The sequence below is a fragment of the Nyctereutes procyonoides genome, unplaced genomic scaffold (genome assembly GCF_905146905.1).
Source record: "Nyctereutes procyonoides isolate TBG_1078 unplaced genomic scaffold, NYPRO_anot_genome, whole genome shotgun sequence".
Lineage (NCBI taxonomy): Eukaryota > Metazoa > Chordata > Mammalia > Carnivora > Canidae > Nyctereutes > Nyctereutes procyonoides.
In genome coordinates, this window is record NW_026575052.1 from 12,248,592 (window position 1) to 12,265,510 (window position 16,919).

The window sequence follows — 16,919 nt, forward strand, 5'->3', positions numbered from 1 at the left end:
GGAATGTCCAAAACTTGATTGGTGCCCCCTCAGATTGCAGGATGGATGTCTCACCCAGCCCCCTTGGAAACTGCCAGTGAATGCCCACAGAGAAAAGATGTAGCATGAGGTTCTGGGAAGGCATAGCTGCCTGTCATCACAGGCATTAGCCCTGCCTGCTAACAACCAGCAGTGACAGAATCAGAAGCCAGTGTGGTCACTTTCGTCCCATAATGATGTGGCCTCAAAGCCAGGATCAGGGTTAGCTGCTTCATTGTTCCCCTAGGACTGGGGCCATGGAAAGTTTAATGTCTGAAACTGAATTACTGAGAATGGATACACTGGTCTGTTCCTCTGCTCAGTCTGGGGCCAAGGCCATCTTCGGATATGGTTCAGGAGCAAGGCAAGGCCGCTACAGAACGAAATGAGTTGTCAGGTTGCTCCAGCATGGTGAGTGTTCCATGAGAACTACCGAACTTCCCACCTCCGGTGGGAACATCGCTCTTTCCCCTTTTTGTTCGGGTAATTACAACAGCCCATCTTCATGGACTCCTTTGTGCCAAGCACTACAGAATCCATGAGGTAGGGCAGCCCTGGTGGCGCAGCAGTTAGTGCTGCCTGCAGCCTGGGGTGTGATCCTGGAGACCCGGGATCAAGTCCCATGTTGGGCTCCCCGCATGGAGCCTGCTTCTCCTTCTGCCTGTGTCTCTGCCTCTCTCTCTTTCTCTGTGTCTCTCACGAATAATAAAAAAAAAGAATCCATGAAGTAGATATTACTATCTTCATGAGGACAAGGACTTGTCCTCGTCTTGCTAAGTGCTACATCCTCATTCTGTCACATAGTAGGCACTCCTGTTTTGTTGATTAAATCAAAGGATAAAACAGAAATTCAGTGGAGGAAAGGATAGGAACTGTTAAGGTATGGTGTGTGCCCTATGCTGGATTCTTGGCATAGCCTATAAAGATGTTGTGTGGAACAAAAGGAAGAGAAAGAGGTACACCTGAGAAAGATTAAAATAGTGTGGAGTGGCAGAAAAAAAAATAGCCTGGAGATCTGAATTCAAGTTCTGCCTTCTCCACCAGCTATATGACTTCAGGCTAGCCACTTCCCTTTTCTGAGCCCTAGTTCCCACGTCCATAAAATATAGGTATCAGGTTAAACAAAGTGATTTATAAACCAGATCTTTACTGAGTACACATGGTGTGTAAGCGTGGGTAATACTTTGGTGAACTGGGCCCCTGCTCTCACAGAGCTTATATTCCACAAGAGGGAAACGGACAATGAAAGCAGTAAAATTCATAGACAGGATAATCAGGTGACAATAGGTACTATGAAGATAACAGAACAGGGATGATGGTATAGTACAGGGTGCTGGTTGTGACTGGGTAGTGGGAGAAAGCCTCTCTGAGGAGACCACCTTTCAGCTGAGACCTGAAGGTAGTGGGCTGGCCAAAGGGTGGTCTGGCAGGGAGACATTTCAAGCAGGGGAAGCAGCAATGGCAGAGCCAGGCAAGTTCAAGAAACAAATGCTGTAACTTACTTTCTAGGATTCTGGAGACAGTGATGCATTGCTTGTATTGCTTAGGTCAGGGATTTATATTATGAAATCATTTGTTGGTGGTATGGGATATTTGTTTCTTCACGGGAGTGCCTGGGTGGTATAGCGTCTTTCTGGAGCCCTTGGACATGTCTCTGTCTCCCTGGCTCTCCCACAGTGCTGGTTGCTCAGCTGATTCCCTGTGTAGATGCAGGCTCCATTTTAGCTGCAGACTCTAAAAGCAGACTGGAGAGCTGCCTCCTCAACTACTTACCTACAGCCTTGGAGATCCTTCTAGAACCCCCTCCCATCCCACCTAGTCTTCTCCCATTCTGACAAGCCAGGGCTTTCAGAGCACAAGGTTCAGCTTTCTTGTTTTCCTGTCAGAGCAGGAGCCAGAAAATGAAACAGGAAACAGAGCGGAAGAGGAGGGGGGTGGGCAGCAGAGAAGGAAAGGAAGGAGAAATTGCTGGAAAGTAGAGCTGAAGATCTGGACAAAGTTCTACCTCTAATGGGTGGCAGTTGAGCTGTTAGAAAACATTCTGACTTGTCACAAGGGACCCCTGTCCTTTTTACAAACAGATTTTTAAGGTAATTTGTTATGCATAGAGGAAACCTTAAGAATGCATGTCTTTTTCCCTTGTGAATTCACAAAGCAGTTTTGTCTTTGCAAGAATGCCTCATGGACTTCTAGAGATTCCAGCCACAACCTTAGGCCCCAACCACAACCTTAGGCCCTGGTCGCGAGTGTGCACCACAGCTTCGCCGGTTCACTCACAAGGCTCTGGAACTGAGAACAAGTGTGTGTCACTGAAAAAACTGGGCAAGAGTCTTCTCCATTTTTTTTTTTTCCCTTCTCCAACTCAGGACTAACATGTGATTTCTACTTTACCCACCTTACACACAACAGTATCTTAGGGCAGCTTAGGTCTCAGAGCCTGAAATGAGTTGTAATCAAAGAGTGCCGTCCCTGTCCCTCCCCCCAACCCCCCCCCCAACTGATAGGCTAGTTTTCTTTGCCTGGAGAGATAGCAACCATCCCTTTGTTCCCACCCACATCAGTAGCTGTGGCAGAAGATAAACCCCTCCCTCAGCCAGGGCTGTGGCCAGAGGCTAACCCAGACCCCAGCTCCGTTTAGAGGGCCGATAACTGAAACCACAGAAGGCTTTGGAATCCTGAGAAACAAGAAATCCACCAACGGAGAAGGATTTATTATCTCTTTCCTTGAAAGGAGGGTGCAAATTTGTTCTAACAGTTTCCGTTACGGGGTACCCACTGGCCGCTCCTCCCTAACAGCCGGTTTTGTTGAGTTAGCTGCTGCTGCTTCTTCTTTTTTGGCCCCACTTCCTACGAGAGCAACTGCTTGAATGAGGAAGAAGAGTCCGGGGGAGGGGGGGGGCGTGCCCTGCACAGTCCTCATTAGCCACCTGAGGTGGGGCTGAGGATCCAAGTAGGACACGAGGTCCCCGGTATGTGGAGGAGGGGAAAGGCAGGGGGATCCCCCACTTTGCTCACACCCGGGACGCAGGGTGCCACTGCTGGCCACAGAAACCCCAAAGCTTTTCCTCCTGTTCAGAGACCATCTATTGTGTGCCGGGCCCCGTGATGAGCGGTTGATGCCTGACGGCAGGGAAAGTGCGGCTCCGGCTTCTGTGAAGAGGCCGCGGGGCGGCCCCAACTCCGGGAGCCTCCGCGCACACGCGTCGGGAACTCAGTGGATGTTTGCGGGATGCGACTCGAGCGAGAGCGCCGACTCTGCCAAAATATTTATATAATTAACGGGAAAGGGGGGGAAGTATGGTATATATAAAGTATTATATATTTTTTTGGGGGGGGGGGGGGGGGGGGGGGGGGGGGGGGGGGGGGGGGGGGGGGGGGGGGGGGGTTTGAGGGTTTTTTTTTTTTGTGTGGGGGGGGGGGGGGGGGGTTTTGTTTGGTTTTTGGGGGGTGTTTTTTTTTTTTGTTGGGGGGTTTTTTTTTTTTTTTTATATATAAATTATAGTAGGGAGATGTTGAATTTGTTAGAGGATATAGTATTGAGAATTAATATATGAGAATTGAGGGAGTCATGAAAAAAAAGATAAAATGGAATATGGAAAGAAATTGGGAGATGAGAAAGAAGATGGAGGAAAGAAAGAGTAAGAATGGAGAGGATAGGAAAGATGGGAATAGTGGCGGACAAAAGGAGGTATGACGAGGAGATATGAAAGGCGAATATAGGTCAGTGCGAGAGGGATCCTCAACGTGCCGAGGGAAATGAGGCGGAGGCCGCCGAGAAGCGGGGAGCCCCGCCCCTCCGCCCTAGCGGCCTCCCGGTGCCGCCACTTCCTTTACAGCCTCCCGCCCTCCCCGGCCTTCCGGCCCGTAGGCCAGGTTCGGCCAGGCCCCGCCGGCCCCCTCGGGAGTAGCTCCAGCGCCGTGGCCGCTATGGGGAGAGGAGGTTCCCACTGCCTATTTGGGATTCTGTTAGAAAGGAAAGGTTTAGAATGGTCTCCGGACCCGGCTGGGCTGGCAGAACGCGGCCCCTGGCTCGCCACAGCCAGCCACGCCTCTGGCCCCGAGGACCGGGTCATGGAGACTTCCCCACTCTAGAAGGACGCGGTCTTCCTCCGAGGGTGCCGGGCTCCAATTCAGGCTTCCCCAGAGTCTCAGGGCCTTCCCTTCCCTAAGCATGCCCAGTAAGAGCATGCGCGGTCTTTGGACAAGTATTGGGCTAGGACTTGGGAGACCTGGGTCGTTACCCTGGCTCTGAAAGAGCACATCCCCTTTGGCCCGGTTGAGGGCCGGTGGGAAGACCGTGAAGTTCTAAAAGGGGGGAAAAATGACATTCTCTTTAAATATAGCCCTGGGTGTGCCCCTTGACCCCGATGAGCCTCAGTTTCCACATCCATAAAATGGCGATGGTAATTATACTGGCTTCACAGGGTCTAATGAGATCTCTGATGTAAAAACCATGGAGATTTTTATTACTCACCACTCTGGGGATATTTATCTCACGGGAAAATAGAGTAAACTAGTTGCTCTAAGTGTCCTGCCAATTCGTGTCTGATTTCGCAAAGGGCTTGTTGGGAAGTGAGGTCTGCAACTAGCCAAGAGGGACAACTCACTGGCTCTATTTTGTTTTTTACTTGGTTTACCTGTAAGCTAAGTGTAGCTTACAAGTCTCCTGTGGTCGCGGGGCTAGAGCTTGACTCTGGAGAGAGGAAAGGAAGAATGGAAGCCTGGTGAAGAGGCAGAGGTGGGTTAAGCGCTTTTCTGTCCCCAACTTTTCTTCTGCATGTGGGTGGGAAGTGAAAGAAGGGAAAAAGTGAATTCACCCGAAGATAGAGAATCGACGGCCGTGCGAGGTTGGCTGTACTTGTTTCTACAATTCCTCTCCATTCCGCGAGTCAAGATGCTGGAAACGTTGGGTGGATTAACAAACTACCGCGGCTCACTGGGGTTTTCAAAAGCTTGCCTTTGAACTGAATTTTGATGAGCCAACCGGTGTGGCGTTGACGGCCCCTCCCTTCCTCCAGGCCCCCGGGTGGTGGAGTGGGCAGCGGGCGCCCCCTTGTGCGGAGGAAAGCGTACTGTTGCTATTGGCCAATCTTGCTCCCTTGCCGGTGAAACTGTATTTTCCTGTGGCTTCTGACTTAGGTCTTGATCTTAACATGAGATATGGTGGGAGGAATACTTAAAGCAGTGGCTTTATATCACGAGCCAGTGAACTAGTGATGCCATATCTTGTTCTTGCCACTTCCACTCAATGAGAACACGGGCTTGAAATGCCTGTTTGTAATGCCAGGCCCTGGGGGTACGGTTGGGAGCAAGATAGACAAAGCCCCTGCCCTCGCAAGCAACTGAAATAAGCAATAGCAGCAAAGACGACGAAGCAGAGTACAATGAGAGCATATCAAATAGTCTAGTGAGCATCAGAGAAGAATTCCAGAAACAAATGATACCTAAAGGTTTGATAGTTAATTTCTGTTAATTTCTCAGTTGATATGTTCTTTGGTTTAGGGATAGTTCACTCCAAATCAGTGAGCTGCCTCTGGAGCTCTTGCCACCACTTCTGACTTCCCAGACTGGTGTCTGAATGTTCTCTAGGAGTCATTGCTACTTCTTTTAGCCCAAGGAATTGTGTTTAAAAACAAAAAATAAAATAAAAGCCTTAAAGTTCATTCTTTGCCTCAGAATGGCTTTGCAGTTGTTTATAGATTGCTGCCATTCCAACAAAGAGATGGGGAAATAACAGTTTTCCCCATCTCTAGTAGCCGACTCTCTCTTCCCCCCTGAGTTTGTTTTAGCAATGTGAGCTGGCTGAAGTCCTGCTGGGTGGTGGTTTTCTTTTCCTTCTCCACTTAATTTCACAGACCAGCTGAACACACATCAGAGAGCGAGGCTAGAGTGTGTAGTCATTATGGTCTTCCAGTTGAGTTCTGTGCCCCACTTTTGGGACTCTGGTTTGGGATGTAGTTTATTATTCTGGGCAAGAGGAAAAGGGCACACACCAAATAATAGTAACCACAACATGGGTTTGGTGGTACTTCTTCACACTTTCGGCCACTTCACCATCATGACAATTTTGTGAGAGAAAACAGGCTGGAAAAAAGAAAACAGTCGGATCCTATTTTATACATAAAGAACCGAGGCCCAGTAGGACTGAATGAGAACTTGTGAGTGACAGAGTCAGGACTTGAACCCAAGTCTTTAGTTCCCGCACAGGGCTACATCGCGGGCTTTTAAAGATTTTCTGTGAGCTTAGCTGCCACCTTCATGCCTATCTATGTAGAACTTTCCTGACAATACAGTGCTTCCAAGTGACACCTTTTCGTTCACCTAGGCAGTTAGGCAGTTGAGTTTGCCATGTAATGCTGAAGGGAGAGTCTCCTGTGAAGAATGCTTTCAAGAATTTACTTTGGTGTCGGGGGGTGGGGGGGAGAAGAATTTATTTTCAGCCCATGTATGACATTTCTTCCTTGGGTTTTGGAGTTTAGAAGCCTGTGGGAGCTCAGCCCTGGCAGCAGCACCCCTGAGTTCCCAGCAGTGAGAGGATGTGGCCCCTGGACCAGTCCAGGAAAGAGGTGCTGAGGTTTGCAGTCAGCTGCCGTGTCCTGACTCTGGTGCTACAGGTCAGTCTCTGCTCTTTTGTCCTGAACATGCTATTGCCACATGATGGGGCTAGGCACCAAGAACCGTCCCCATAGTCTTTCTGCCTCCCAGGTGCCCTTCCATGTGGTTGGAACCATAGACACCTACACCTGATCATTGAAAGGTGGGCAGGACTCTTAGAAATGGTCTGTGTTTTTTAAAAGATTTTATTTATTTTTTTAAGTAAACTCCACGCTAATGTGCACCTGAACTTACAACCCCAAGATCAAGTGTCTCATGCTCTACCAACCAAGCCAGCCAGGCGCCCAGAAACGGTTTATTAATCCCTTGTTTTACATGTGAACCAGCAGAGGCCCAGAAAGGTTCAATGGCTTCCCTAAAGACACATAGCAAGTTAGACAAGGGCCAGAATCAGACCCCAGCATTCCTAACTCCTGAGCTAGTGCTCTTTCCAATAGACCACGAGGTTCTGTAACTAGAGATGCCTGTAGGGTGCGACAGCCCAAGGCATTGCCCTGGGTCCTCTTACCAGGAGACTGAGCATGGTGTCAGTTAGTTGAGCGGCTCTGTCCTGAGACAATCTGTATATTCGGCTAGTCAGCAATGTCCCCAGCTCTTTCCTGGGGCAGGGGAGGGGGGTGTCTCCCCTTGCTGCCTCACTCATCACAACCTTTGGAATGCATTTGCACTTTTGCAACTCCCTTTGCCCTCCAAGGCTCCCTTGACACATTTTAATCCAGTTTCACACATAGATGAATTCTGTCTGGTGCCTAGCATAGAGCCTGGTGTTTACTTTATCATGTTCTCAGTGTGTGCTGTTGTTGACTGTATGTCAATGATGCAGGCATGTTATATTAGCATAGTTACATGTGCTTTCTTCCCCCACAAATGCCATTTTCTGTTTCCTTTCTGGAAACCTCCTTTCTCCCTTCCCGCACTATGAGGCATAGCCGCCTCTATTTCATCCCAGGTTTAGTCAACAGTAGCTTCAACTTGGAGACTGGGGCTGTTATCTGTTACTGTCACTCCTGTCCCATTCGTTTTCACTGTTTAAAGTGGCCTGATAAAGAAACTGACCAAAAAGAGAAAGAGCCTTCTAAGAATGGGGTTATACCCAAGTTGTGGGGTTGGGGAAACTGACCCAGTGATGGCTCCAAACAGCATCAGATGAGTGATTGGCAGGCCCCCCCAGGGCAGGACTGTGAACTGGCATATGGGATAGAGAACCAAGACTAATTCAGAGGGTTGATTTGGAAAGGAGCATATCTCTTCTCCCCTCCCTCAACCACCATGATTGTATTAAGTGCCTGCTCTGTTCCAAGAACTGTGCTAGGTGGTGAGAATGAAAAGTTATGGTGTCTTTTCCTTTAAGTAGCTGACAATCAACTACTGTTGATTTCTTAGTGGTTTCAATATTAATAAAGCTGATACAACTCACCACTATCTCCTATCTTCCCAGCTCACTCCCTCTAGTACCCCAGTTCTAACTGCTCTTTCACACCTTCAGGACTTATAATCATTGATTCCACCGTCGTTTCACAGTGTCTCACCCACCTTATGGCTACTGTGCCCCTTCTTACCCAGGTAGATTCCATGGTCCACCAGGCATTCGTGCACAACTCACTTGCTTCCCTCTCCCTGGCTAAGTCACGAGACTGAAGCTCAGCTGTGGCTCAGTTTCATTCTGTCTCTACTTCTGCATCATGCCCAGAGAGAAACACATAGTTGTATTGACCAGTCTCTTTCTCTTCAAGATCTTTGGCCCAAGTGGGTTCTTTAGTGCTACCTGGCTATCTTAGTGTATTTCCCTGGCCCTTGCACCCTGCCATTCTCTCAGATTGTTCTGCACATCATAATAACGTGGGGGAGCTTAAAAAAAATCTCGGTGACGAGGCTGTATCCCCTACTGGTTAAATCATTAATTCGGGGGGAAGGTCCCAGACATGCAGGCATCAGTATTTTTGAAACTCTCTAGATGATTCCAGTGCACGACAGCCTATTTTGAGAACTAGGGTCATAGATGACTTATTTTATGTGTTTGTTTTTTTATTCAAGACCTTAACACCTTTTCCCCAACTTGCTTCCCTGAGCAAAAACTCAGAAAAATAGATGCAGTCAGAAGTGACCCTGGGCATGCTCCCACCACATCTGTATCTACCTCTGCATCTCTGTGCCTTCACCGGTGAGGTGGGGCTAAACCTGGCTGTTCTCTCAGGCTTGCTCCCCTACCTGTGTAGCAGTTCCTACCCCCTTTTGCCTGCACCAGCAATTCTCCTCTCTCCCCTGCATACTCAGTGGTTTCCTTTCCATGGGATTATTCCCATTCACAGATACTTCTCTTTCACATGATTGTTCATCTACTACTACCCCATTTACAGCCAAACTTATCCAAATAGTTGTCTGTATGCACTGTCTTCTTTCTCCTCTTCTCTGCTGAACCCAGTCCATAGAGGATAGAGAAATAGCTCTTGTCAAACTTACTAGTGACCTACTAATATCTCACTGCCTCGTTGACTTCTGCACTGGAATGTATAACTCAAACTTAGTCTGGAACCGAACTCTTGCTTGTCCTCTAACAAATCTGTTCTTCCTCATTTTATTAAATGGTACTTCTTGCCTTCCAGTTGCTCAACCAAAATCCTAGCTCTCCTTCATCCCACAGGCTCTCTTCAATGCCATCATCCCAGATCACCGTGCAGAAGCCTTCTCTCCTCCTCACCTCACCCCCTCAGGCGTTGTGGACCAACTCGTGGAAGGTCTCCTGGGTGGCCTGTCTCACTGGGATGCTGAACACTTCCTGTTCATTGCTGAGCACGGCTATCTATATGAGCATAACTTTGCCTTCTTCCCTGGCTTCCCCCTGGCTCTCTTGGTGGGAGCTGAACTGCTGAGACCCCTGCGGGCATTAGTGAACCTACGGAGTCGCCTGTTAATCTCAGTAGCATTGCTCAATTCTTTGTTCTCCGTGCTAGCCACTGTCGCACTTCATGACCTGGGCTGTCTGGTTTTGCGCTGTCCCCGCCAGGCCTTTTATGGAGCCCTGCTCTTCTGCCTCAGCCCCGCCAATGTCTTCCTGGCAGCTGGTTACTCAGAAGCTTTGTTTGCCCTCCTGACATTCAGCGCCATGGGGCAGCTGGAAAGGGGCCGAAGCTGGACTAGTGGACTCCTCTTTGCCCTTGCCACTGGTGTTCGCTCCAATGGACTGGTCAACATTGGCTTCCTCGTGTATTCTCAGTGCCAGGGATTTCTGTCTTCTCTCATGGTGCTGAATCCTCTCAGACAGCTCTTGATGCTGATGGGCTCTGTGTTCCTGTCTTTGTTCACACTTGGCCTTCCCTTTGCCCTCTTTCAGTATTATGCCTACACCCAGTTCTGTCTGCCAGGCTCTGCCCGCCCCATCCCTAAGCCCTTGCTGCAGTTAGCTGTGGACAAGGGCTACCGGACTGTGGAGGGAAATGAGCCACCTTGGTGCTCCTGGAAACTTCCCTTAATATATAGCTATATCCAGGATCTCTACTGGAATGTTGGCTTTTTGCGATACTATGAGTTCAAGCAGGTGCCCAATTTCCTATTGGCTGCACCAGTGGCTATACTGGTTGCCTGGGCAACATGGACATATGTGACCACCCACCCATGGCTCTGCCTTACACTTGGGATGCGAAGGAGCAAGAACAGTAAGACCCGAGAGAAATCTCATCCTGGATTCCTCAGTCCTCGGGTGTTTGTGTACCTGGTCCACGCTGCAGCGCTGTTGCTGTTTGGTGGTGTCTACATGCATGTCCAGGTGAGGTGGGTTCCTGGCTGGGGTAAAGGTGTGAATACAGGCAAAACCCCTTGACCAGGGATGAGGAAGGCTGCTAGTCTCTCCCATTTGAGTGACCTGTACCTATTTATTCATTCAACAACTATTTGGGGGCTTTCCTTGTTCAGACCCTAATCAGACCACTGAAGAATGGAACATGAGTGCGATAAGATTGCCGCCCTAGTGGGTCTCATAGTAAAAGTGAGGAGATAGACATTTGACAGATAAAATTCTAGTACAGTGGGATGGAAGAGGAGCTGCTGTTTTCAGATAAAGTATTGTGGAAATGCAGAGGAAAAAGTAGCTAATGGACCGAAGGAGTTGAGGGAGTCATTTTAAGGCTGGGTCCTAAAGAGTAAGAAGGAATTGCATTTAAGAGGCAGAGGAAGAATATTCTGGGAAAATGAAGGGTGTGTGTGCAGAGACACAAGAGTTGTGGAAGGATCTGATGTGACTGAGATAAAGGAATAAGCACAGAGGAGAGCTCGGGACCTTCCCCTCCTGTCCTGTTACACTGAGTGTCTACTGGAATGTTGACTCAAGGCACTCTCAGCTCTGGCAGGTGTTCAGTCTTTGAGAAGATCCCTTGTGCAATGTTTGGGGTGGGGTGGGGGATGGACAGAGGGATGGGAAGCCTTTGATACTTTAAATGTTTTTATTCCTGGCTAGGGCCCCAGTTCCCACATAACCCCGTGAAAGTTTTTTCCTCCATGCTGGCCACTCCTTAACAGCTTCTGCCTCTTGGAGGCGCACATTGACTGTTTGTAAAGTTTTCTGAGTTGTATGAGTAAGAGGCACAGGGGAAATAGAAAGTAGCATTCTGTGTTTGTAGCTGGATTAACTAGTAGAGTGAGTGCCAGCACAGCTTAGAGTTTCCAGCTTAGATGAGGGAGGCCATGTGGAGACTTGGCTCTGAATTCCTCTAGGAGGGAAAATGTTGAACCACAGGATCCTCTGCCCCCTTTTCCCTCCTGTTTTGCCATCCCTGGGGGACGAGGGAACCACTTCAGGTTCCCAAAGCCCCACGTCACAGCCTAGCATTTAGAGTCCAGGCCCTAGGCTAAAATTGGACCCCATAGAGTTTTTAGTGCTGATTGGCCCATTATTGTAGTACTTAGCCATAGCTTTGCTTATTTGTAACATTGAAGTCACCTGGCTGGTGTCACACACAGCTCTTTATAAGGCAGATTCTAAGTTCTGCTAAATCTTTTCCAGAACAATACATTTCTAGTTATGGGCCTATAGTTTACCCAGCAGCAGGGAAGCCCCAGGCTGGTCCAATTTGAAGCAGTGATATTCTAATAAATGTGTGGGTTTCCCCCCCCCCCCCCTTAATGATTTCCAGGTCCTCACCAGGTTTCTGGGTTCCTCCACTCCTATTGTGTACTGGTTTCCAGCTTATTTGCTTCAGAATCAAGAGCCACTGCTGAGATCCCCAGAGACTGTGCCTTGGAAGCCACTTGCAGGGGAATCTGTAGCAAGACAAAAGGTTCCCAGAAATTCTCTTGTGGGACTTCTATACAACTGGAAAGCCTGTTCACTGGTCACACGATGTATTCTGGGCTACTTCCTGTCTTACTGGCTCTTGGGACTACTCCTACATTGCAACTTCCTACCTTGGACATGACCTGGAATCTCAGGGTCTGGAAGTACAAATACACACTAGAACTGTGTGTGCTTCCCTGAGACCCTTGATCTTTCCTTTAGGAACTTCCAGTCTCTCTGAAGGTTGATCAGGGATGGGAAGAATGTGAGCTACGGGAGAGCCCCCATATGGTCCTGGCTGTGGCAAATTTTAGAGCAGTAACTGTTTTCTCTGTAAGGGAAGAAATCTTACTCTAGGTTTAAAGTACACTTGGATTTGTCTTGTCAACCAAGCATAGCAGAGATGATTGTAAACTCACCACTGACCCACATGTAAATTTAAATGTAAATTATTTGAATATGAGTTTCATCAATGGCTCTAGCTGATAGGCTGGTAATAGTTGACACATGATGATGGAGGCCTGAACAAGTGTACTGGCAGTAATAAATAAAGTAGGGCCATCTTTTCTAAATGGGATATTGTTTCTATTATTGTCATGATTTGTTTATTTATTTATATGAAAAAATCTTGATATGCAAATTAAACAACTTTTGATTGTGCAATGAATTTATTTACTTATTTTCTTCTTTTCTTTAAGATTTTATTTATTTATTCATAGAGACACAGAGAGAGAGAGAAGCAGAGGGAGAAGCAGGCTCCATGTAGGGAGCCCGACATGGGACTCAATCCTGGGTCTCCAGGATCACATCCTGGGCTGCAGGCGGTGCTAAACTGCTGCGCCACCGGGGCTGCCCTTATTTGCTTCTTTTTAAGTAGGCTCCACACTGGGTAGGACTTGAACTCACATCACTAACCTGAGCTGAGATCAAGAGTCGAACACTTAACCAACCAAGTTAACCCACGTGCCCTTGAATTACGTTTTTAAAAATAAAACAAAATACTTAGGGAAAAAGTCATGGTAAAATGAACATTGCACAAAGAGGCAGGAGACTTGGATTCTAGTCTTCTCAGGAGAGCCCCACTTATCAGCTGTGTGACCCTGGCAGAGTTTTCACAGCCCCAGTGACCTCTTCTGAAACTGGGGGAGATATTAGTGTACTGGGAGAGGTGAGGGGGTGGGCCACATAATATAGTAGGTCCCTTTCTGCTTTAAGATTTTAAGAGCTGCTTTAAGAATGGAATCATCCCAGTCTAAACACTCAGGTAGAAGTTCAAACGTGATTTTAGGAGAAAATATCCTGTTCTCCTGCTTTCAATGCTCTAAAGAAACTCTCCCTCCTTGGGTGCAACTCTGAGGAGTAACTTAAGTGACCTTTCCTCTGAAAGAAGAAAAGCAGCGACACCTGGCAAATAAGGTTCCTTGTTCTGTGTAAGTAAATCTGCTCCAGGCAAGTAAATCGTCTGAGCTGTGACTGGTTTTCCTGCTGTGCCCGAGGGTCTGTGCTTACTTGATTGGTAGACATGGGTCAGAGATGCCAACAAGGCAGCATGAATTCATAAATTGTTGCACAGTCCAAGGTTGAATGAAATATTATCTTCCTGGTCCCCATTTGGTTATGAGCCCATCACTGTGCTGGTAGTAAGAGCATTGACTCCTGCTGAGCTCTTTTTGCTCATTCTTTGAGCGAGGTAAGAGGCTTTGCATCATCACCACTCATTCCCTATTTGAGCCAAAAATTCCAACAAGCAGAAACTTCAAAATAGATGGGTAATCATAGCTTCTGGAGAGCACTGAGAATTGGAATTTTGACACACTCCCTCTGACCATGACAGAAAGCTAAACTTGCCAGCTGAAGGGAAGCTCCTGGCTGAGCCCCAACACCCTCTGTTGGAGCCTCTAGTCAGCCTGGCCAATAAGCATTTCCCATCCATTGCCCCAGCTTTAGCACAGCTGAGAGCATTTGGTCCAGAGTCAAATGCTTCTGAAAATGTACACGCAGATTGGGGCAGCCCTCTGCCTTCTGCCAAGACACCCGAGTGCCCTTCTTGGCAAAAGAGGATAACCCCTGCCCTAGTGTCCCTCCAGTTGGCAGAAATTGCTCCCTCCCTCCTCACCAACAGCTGCAAATCCAGGGACTTCCACCCTGTGTGCAGGAAGACTTGAGGTCCTGTTTCAGCTCTGTATTGCAGAGATAGGAGCACTAGATCCTTTGCTCTCATGGATTCTCCTCTTTCTCTCTTTTTGGGGGATATTCAGGACAGATTGCTCCCACAAATACATTCAAGGACCAGAAACCCTATAAATGGAAATTCCACCTTCTCAACTAATACCAAGGAACCACACTGGTATGCTGCAAAGGCCATTATGGCTACAGTTGAACATAGAGGAGATAACTGAGGACCCCAGCTAGGTGGACTAACCTGGTGTGTGACTTGCAGACAGACACAGTTTTCTCTCTGAACTTGGAGGAATCTAGTTGCTGTTCTCCAAGGATCTAAGGAATGGGCTGATTTTATGGCCAGCAGCTGTCCTTTTACCATCCTATTAACAGTCTTTAATAGTCTGGGAGAGGGACATGAAGGGCCCAAGGCGGGAAGCTTCCTGTTTACCCTGAGGCCTAACAATGCTGCAGCTGGGTTGGGCGTCTACAATTTCAGAGAAAAGTCATTTCCTTCTGAGACCCAGCTAAAACAGAAACCAGACGCTTCATACACCTAAGAAGTAGATGCTTTTTTGTTCTTTAATGAAGGTGGGAGGAGAGGGAGTGTTTGACATGTCTTTACCAGTCCCCTTGGGGAAAAAATCACTTCTTTTCCTGAACGACCTTCTCACCTTCATCTAAAAATGTAGTGTGTGCAGGCTCACAGGATTTGAAATTGATCAATTCCTTCAACAATTGTTTATGAATGCCTATTTTAGGAACTAAAGATGACTCTCTATACCTCCTGTCCTCAAATAATTATCTAATAGATTTAGTAGCAGATACACAGAAACTTTAATCAAGATAGAAACTGATAGGGACGGGACACCTGGGTGGCTCAGCGGTTGAGCCTCTGCCTTTGGCTCAGGGTGTGATCCCAGAATGCCTGGATCGAGTCCCATATTGGGCTCCCTGCATGGAGCCTGGTTCTCCCTCTGCCTGTGTCTCTGCCTCTGTCTTTCATGAATAGGTAAATCAAATCTTTAAAAAAGAAAAGAAAAGAAACTGACAGGGACACCTGGGTGGTTCAGTTGGTTAAGTGTCTACCTTTGATTCAGGTCATGATCCCAGGGTCCTTGGATTGAGCCCTCCATGTATCTGGCTCCCTGCTCAGTGGGAAGTCTATTTCTCTCCCCTGCTCCGCCCCCCACTTGTGTGCACTATCTCTCTCAAATACATAAATAAAATCTTTTTTTAAAAAAAAGATTTTAGGGATCCCTGGGTGGCGCAGCGGTTTGGCGCCTGCCTTTGGCTCAGGGCGCGATCCTGGAGACCCGGGATCGAATCCCATATCGGGCTCCCGGTGCATGGAGCCTGCTTCTCCCTCTGCCTATGTCTCTGCCTCTCTCTCTCTCTCTCTCTCTCTCTCTCTCTCATAAATAAATAAATTAAAAAAAAAGATTTTATTTATTCATGAGAGACAGAGAGGGGGCGGGCAGAGACACAGGCAGAGGGAGAAACAGGCTCCATGCAGGAAGCCTGATGTGGGACTCGATTCCAGGTCTCCAGGATCATGCCCTGGGCTGAAGGTGGTGCTAAACCGCTGCGCCACCCGGGCTGCCCCATAAATAAAATCTTAGAAAAAAAAAAAAAGAAGAAACTGGTAAACTCTGGGGACCAAAGGGCCACATAAACTTCTCACTCTGTATCTCCCTCCTTGAACTTTTTATGATGAGAAGGAATTAAAGTTTTGTTTGTATGCTTATGAAAAGATAAGTACAGAGTAAGTCCTCTGTAAATTCACACAAGGTGGAGATCCCTTCTATCTTAGAATACCTGAACAGACTTGGTGGGGAAATAGCCTTTGAATTAGACCCTAAAAGATGGAAAGGATTTGAAAGTTAAGGGCAGAGAATGAGTATAGGAAGCAGGCAGCAGAACAGGACAGGGAGAGCTCAGTGTGAGTAGGACTGAGGTATTATCATTGAGAGCTGCTGTGGACTGATGTATCAATGTGAGCCAGCTACTGAATCTCTGAGCCTCAGTTTACTCATCTGTGAAATGTGGATAACACTCCACCTCATAGATATGAATAACATTATCTCAGGGTTATCATGGAAATTAAATGAAAAGTATTTTATTTTTTTAATGATTTCACGTACTTATTTGACAGACACACACAGAGAATATGCAAGCAGCGGGAGTGAGAGAGGGAGAAGCAGACTTCCCACTGAGCAGGGAGCCTAACATGGGGCTCCATCCCAGGACTCCAGGATCATGACCAGAGCTGAAGGTAGACACTCAACCGACTGAGCCACCCAGGTGCCACAAATGAAAAGTATTTAGAACAGTATGACAAAGGAGTAGCTGTATAGTTGGAATATGCTGAGTTTGCAGTGCCAACAGCACATTGATAGGCCAGGAAATGTGGAAGTGGAGACAAAGAAAAGTCAGTGAGCCATCCACACAGACATTACAGCCGCCATGATATTGGATGGGATCGTCAAAAGGAAAAATGTAGAGAGAGAAGGCTTGTGGGACCTTGGGCAAGTGATTTAACTTCTCTAAACCTGTTTTCTCACCTCCAAAATGGGGTTGATAGCACCCACCACACAGAGTAGTTATGAGGATTAAATGAGACACTAGATAAAGCACTAGCACAGCCCGTGGCCCACAGTAAAAACATCATGAATGGTAGCTATTCCTCTTTCTTCCTCCTCCTCTTCCTTCTCCTTTCACCATCATCATCATTAAAGGACTAGAAAAAAATAGTATCAGGGAAGAAAGTGTTTGAAGAAGAAAGAAATGATTACCAGGGTCATATACTATTAAGAAAAGGATTAGAAGAGCTATTGAATTTAGGGATTAGAGATATTAT

The 16,919-nt window shown here is 47.5% G+C and overlaps 1 protein-coding gene across 2 annotated transcripts; it reads left to right on the plus strand.

Annotated features, from left to right (window-relative positions):
- The first annotated feature begins 3,770 nt into the window (after window positions 1-3,770).
- On the plus strand, window positions 3,771-12,566 carry PIGV (phosphatidylinositol glycan anchor biosynthesis class V). Of its 2 annotated transcripts, none has more exons than XM_055331937.1 (5): window positions 3,771-3,958; window positions 4,663-4,756; window positions 6,498-6,632; window positions 9,275-10,396; window positions 11,760-12,566. In XM_055331937.1, exons 3-5 carry the CDS (start codon window positions 6,555-6,557, stop codon window positions 12,039-12,041), a joined length of 1,482 nt encoding a protein of 493 aa, XP_055187912.1. In that variant the 5' UTR covers window positions 3,771-3,958; window positions 4,663-4,756; window positions 6,498-6,554; the 3' UTR covers window positions 12,042-12,566. The 2 variants fall into 2 exon arrangements, with proteins under 2 accessions (XP_055187912.1, XP_055187913.1); XM_055331938.1 differs by having other exon boundaries at window positions 3,771-3,891.
- The last annotated feature ends 4,353 nt before the right edge of the window (window positions 12,567-16,919 follow it).

What these genes read in the sequence shown, in the direction of transcription:
- PIGV (XM_055331937.1), top strand. Translation starts at nt 6,555, where the DNA reads ATGTGGCCCCTGGACCAGTCCAGGAAAGAGGTGCTGAGGTTTGCAGTC. An exon ending in TCCTGACTCTGGTGCTACAG is followed by an intron (nt 6,633 to 9,274) that starts GTCAGTCTCTGC and finishes TTCATCCCACAG; the next exon opens with GCTCTCTTCAATGCCATCAT. An exon ending in GTGTCTACATGCATGTCCAG is followed by an intron (nt 10,397 to 11,759) that starts GTGAGGTGGGTT and finishes AATGATTTCCAG; the next exon opens with GTCCTCACCAGGTTTCTGGG.